This window comes from Penaeus chinensis, chromosome 1, assembly GCF_019202785.1.
Source record: "Penaeus chinensis breed Huanghai No. 1 chromosome 1, ASM1920278v2, whole genome shotgun sequence".
NCBI lineage: Eukaryota > Metazoa > Arthropoda > Malacostraca > Decapoda > Penaeidae > Penaeus > Penaeus chinensis.
The window spans coordinates 19710520-19715519 of record NC_061819.1 but is presented as its reverse complement, the minus strand read 5'-3'; the positions used below and the strand labels follow the sequence as shown (position 1 = coordinate 19715519).

The 5000-nt window shown below is 37.2% G+C and overlaps 1 protein-coding gene across 1 annotated transcript in view; it reads right to left on the bottom strand.

Annotated features, from left to right (window-relative positions):
• Positions 1-48: 48 nt before the first annotated feature.
• The window catches only part of LOC125025958 (V-type proton ATPase catalytic subunit A-like), a 6910-nt gene continuing 1958 nt past the window's right edge, over positions 49-5000 (bottom strand). The window contains exons 2-9 of the mRNA XM_047614319.1: positions 4769-4862; positions 3813-3925; positions 2837-3067; positions 2497-2691; positions 2064-2300; positions 1377-1945; positions 994-1258; positions 49-879 (exon numbers count right to left, since the gene is read on the bottom strand). Coding sequence (XP_047470275.1) covers positions 718-879; positions 994-1258; positions 1377-1945; positions 2064-2300; positions 2497-2691; positions 2837-3067; positions 3813-3925; positions 4769-4862 — 1866 coding nt within the window. The 3' untranslated portion in view covers positions 49-717. The remainder of the gene's footprint in view (positions 880-993; positions 1259-1376; positions 1946-2063; positions 2301-2496; positions 2692-2836; positions 3068-3812; positions 3926-4768; positions 4863-5000) is intronic.

Sequence of the window (5000 nt, the reverse complement as noted above, 5' to 3'; positions counted from 1 at the left end):
AATTTACAATAAAAAAAAATGTATAGGATTTTAATGAAAGAATACATCTTATCTTCCCTCCCTCTTCCTTTATTCACAATATACTTGGGAATCTTTAATATACACAATTTTCTACCTACACTCTGGAATGTCTTCGCGAATGTCAGAACTTTCATAAATTATTTGTGCCTCGATTCTACACTCCACTGCCGAGTATCTTATCAGGCACTAATAACTACTACACAACATCTATTTTACAAACAATAAAACATCCAGTCCCAACAAAAGTCATAACAGACTCATTTTCAAAGTAAAACTTGAAAAAGAGAGCTTAGCATATACACAAAAAACTTATCTTAATAACAATCTCTCCTTTCAACTGTACAAAAAGTTAACCTTCAAGGTTCTTTTAAATACTACAACTAGGTGAAATTTACATAAAGTCCCATTTAACACTTACAAAATGGGCTAGCACAACACCTGAAAGCCTCGACATAAAATACTGAGGCAGCATTATTCACAAGTTTAATCAATTCACCTATGTCTCTGCTGTCTCCTGTTACCTTTTGTATGCACCTAATTTCTAACATAGTTATTGTTTTCTGTTCAGTATTATCTTTGATTTACTGACATATCTAAAACAAAAGGATTTGAGCTATACAACATGTAAACAGTTAAGAGATGGAGATGATTCTTCATGATGTTCGAGAGTACCATGCCGCAGAAGAATGACTTTCCTTAATCTTCAAGGTTCCTGAAAGCTTGCTGAATGTTCTCATAGATTTCATCGAAGTCCTTCTTGACCTTTGCCTCTCCTTCTTTAAAGGTGTCTTTGAACTTCATGGATGAAAGCTCATACAAGATGTTGCCCATAGAATCTCGGATGATCTGCCACGTCACCTGCAGAGCAAAAGCGAGAAAAAATTAAGTAAAACATTCTGTATGAACTACAGAAATTAGTGTTGATAAATAATGAAAAGATAAGAACAAATATTTTGTTTATGCATCACTGACCTTATTGTCACTCTGGGCTGTACGGTTAACAATCTGTCGAGACATATCATAGAATGCGATGATGTTCCTCATCATTCCCACAGTCTTGTAGAATGGACAGAAGCGATCATAAGGAGTGTATGAGTTCTGCTGCAAGAAATCATCCTTGATGATACGGGCCACCTCCAGGGTAATCTTGTCAGTATCAGAGAGTGAAGCTTTGCCGACAAGCTGCACAATTTCAGCCAAGTCATCCTCCTCCTGAAGAATTTCCTTCACTTTGGTCCTAAAAATAAAAATTAGATATTAGTTCCCATATACAAGCTAATAATTGAAAATGTGATTCCTTGGTATGATATTACAGCTTGACACTTTAAACTGCTTTCAAATTATGATATTCTCACCTGTATGTAATGAACTCAGGGTAGTTGGAATCATAATGCTCTTCTAGTGCACGCATGTACTTTGAGTAGGACTGGAGCCAGTTGACTGAGGGGAAATGTTTGCGCTGTGCCAATTTCTTGTCCAAACCCCAGAACACCTGTACAATACCAAGAGTAGCAGATGTGACAGGATCTGAGAAGTCACCACCAGGAGGTGAGACTGCACCAACAATGGTAACTGAACCCTCTCTCTCTGGGTTACCCAGGCACTTAGTTCGGCCTGCTCGTTCATAGAAGGAAGCTAGACGAGCACCCAGGTAGGCAGGGTAGCCTGAATCAGCAGGCATCTCAGCCAATCGACCTGAGATTTCTCGAAGAGCCTCAGCCCAACGGGAGGTAGAGTCAGCCATCATAGATACATGGAGACCCATGTCACGGAAGTACTCAGACAGTGTGATTCCAGTGTAGATGGAAGCTTCTCGAGCAGCCACAGGCATGTTGGAGGTGTTGGCTACCAGTGAAGTACGCTTCATGATGGACTCCTTCCTGCCATTCACTTCCAGCTCCAGTTCAGGGAAATCTCTCAGTACCTGCAACAAAATAACTTGGTCTGAGGAAGCAAAGACAGATGAATATAAATGCAACTGGCAGAGTAGATTTTGAACATTATAATGACTGACTTAAATCAAACTTTTCTCCATTATTTACCTCAGCCATCTCATTACCACGCTCTCCACAACCAACATAAATAATGACATTTGAGTTGGAATACTTGGAAAGGGCCTGTGAGATACAGGTCTTGCCACAACCAAAAGCACCAGGAATAGCAGTGGTTCCTCCCTGTACACAAGGGAACAAAGCATCCAAGACTCTCTGACCAGTAAGAAGAGGATGATTTGCATGGAGCTTCTCACTCACTGGACGTGGCTGTCTTACTGGCCACACCTAAGAAAAGATGAAACAGAGATTAGTGAATAATAATCCTTCTTCATGATATTACTTAAAATAAGACATTGGCACTTTCCTTGTAATATCAGAATATACAATTACCTCACATATTCTCTCTGATTGTCACCCCGTTGACCAACTTTTTATTCCCCATTCACCCATCCAGCATTAGCATTCACATCCTGAGCCATACCTGCATCATGGAATACTTGTGCTTCTGTCCATCAAACTCAACCTCCAGGACAGTCTCATCCACACCGTAGTTACCAGCAGGAGCCATGTATGTCACAGTACCACGGGCCTTCGGGGGCAACATGATCCTGTGGTTGATGATGGAATTCTCAGGCACAATACCAAAGAGATCTCCACCAGTGATATGTGATCCCACCTACAAGAAAAAGAATTTTAAAGTTACATGAAATAAAATAGTCCCTATTTGCCTCATCTCTCAAACTATACAATTTTCTAGAAAATCTTCATCTGCAATCAAAAAAAATAACAAAAACTTCAGCTTTCTATATTCCAATATTCACCTTCACTGCTGGCTCAGGGTGGAACTCCCAGCTCTTGCTGCGAGACAGAGCAGGAGTGGAAACACCCTTGGGGATGTAAATGGACTCTGTGAGATCACCAATCTCCTGCAGAGGTCGTTGAATTCCGTCATAGATATTGCCCATGATGCCTGGACCCAGCTCTACAGAGAGGGGCTTTCCAGTCTTCAGCACAGGATCACCTACAGTCACACCTGAGGTGTCTTCATAAACCTGTAAGAAAAGGGTTTTGCTGGATCACATAGGCTTTAATTAAAATAAAATTTGTATTATCTACCCACCTATTAACTGGTAGAGAACTTTCATAAATAAAATAGAGTTATGAATATTTCACTGCAACAAATTACACTAAGTCTTTACAAAATCACATCAGTAACTCAATGCCAAGGAGCATGGCATATACGTACATGCCATGCCCACTATAAATTAACTTGTTTAATTGTTTGAACACATAGATGGCTACACTTGTACTAAGTCACCAATGATCTATTATGAGTGCTGCCTGCCTCACCCGTTTACCCTTTTCCTTGATTTACAAAAATATTTTGTTATCTTATTTTGTTGTTACTAATGTTTATAACATTATAGAAATTATAATGTCTATAATAAAAATAACACCATCAATATTGATAGAATTAGTATAAAAAAGTTTACTATTTTTTTTTCCCGCTAATTGAGGGAAAAGTGAAATTAGGTAAAGTCACATGGTCTACTAATTAACTCCTTTGTGACTAAGCACTAGCAGAGCCATCTATGTGCAGAGACATTTCACAAAAAAAAATTAAAATAAGCACAGCATTTTTCCGGTGGCATGAGGTTAATGACCACATAATCTTAACAAGCAAATGTCTTTCCAGTTAATTCTCTGGTAATATTTAATTCTTCAGTCGTTACTTCTATAACTTATTGGGTCTTACAGTAATAGAAGAGGAAGAAGTCAAGTTTTGACTCTTCTTACCTGAATGGTGGCTGTGTCTCCCTCCAGCCTAATAATCTCACCCACCAACTCCTGATGACCTACACGCACCAATTCGTACATAGCAGATCCACTCATGTTCTTGGCAATTACGACTGAAATGACAAACAAGTTGTTTTTAAGGAAGGCATGTACTTGAAGGTCTGGTCTTAAAGGTATCTCTATTTTTATCAATACATTAAAAATGTATTGATAATAAAGTTTCTTTAAGCCATACAATCCTGTTTATTTAGCTATAGCTGTACATGGGATTATACAAATGAATCAAAATATCATGCAAACAAAGACATATAGGAAAAGATACTAATACACCAGCACTCACACTCAGACAGTGTCATCATTACTGTTATTTTCATCACTTTCATTCACATCACTGACATCCATTTCCTTACAGCCAATCTCATCAAGCATTTTTCTGATTTTGATGAGTATTGTCAATCATGTTCCCCTCACTTTGGAGTAGGAGGTAATGGGACGTGCTGTTTCCATGACTGACAGTGGGCACTAAAGGTTCAGTGGTTGAGAAAGGCACATTGTTTATATTATTTAAAACTCTGTAACCAATAGAGGAAAAAATCTTGTGTGGGAAGTAAAGACAGGAAAGAAAGATATGCACACATATAGTACTTATAGCAGCCCAAGGGTTAAGATAAAAATTAAATAAACAAATAAATGTTAAAATGAGGATTCTTCCACAAATTCAGATTTAACCTTACAAATGCCTTGAAGATCTGAAGGTTAACTTGAAAAGTAAAGGCTTATCTTCACTCACAAATATGAAGACATTTGTTCAGTTAAATTCCACAAAACGTTCATACCCAAATGAACCTTCATACTCTCTCTCATACAAATAGTAGTAGTAATAATAATAATAATAATAATAATAATAATAATAATATTATTACTATTATTATAAAAAAGAAAACGAAAGAAATTACCAGGTCCAGAGACACCCCAGACTGATCCCAGAGCAGCTTCTGAATCCGCATCTTGTATTTTGGCCAACTTGGCCGCCCTATCCATTGCTCCTGCCTGGAAAAAAGAAAATATTTTTTCAGTTTATCTACTCACATTATTATTATTATTAAAAAAAAAAAAAAAAAAAAAAAAATGATATATATATATATATATATATATATATATATATATATATATATATATATATATATA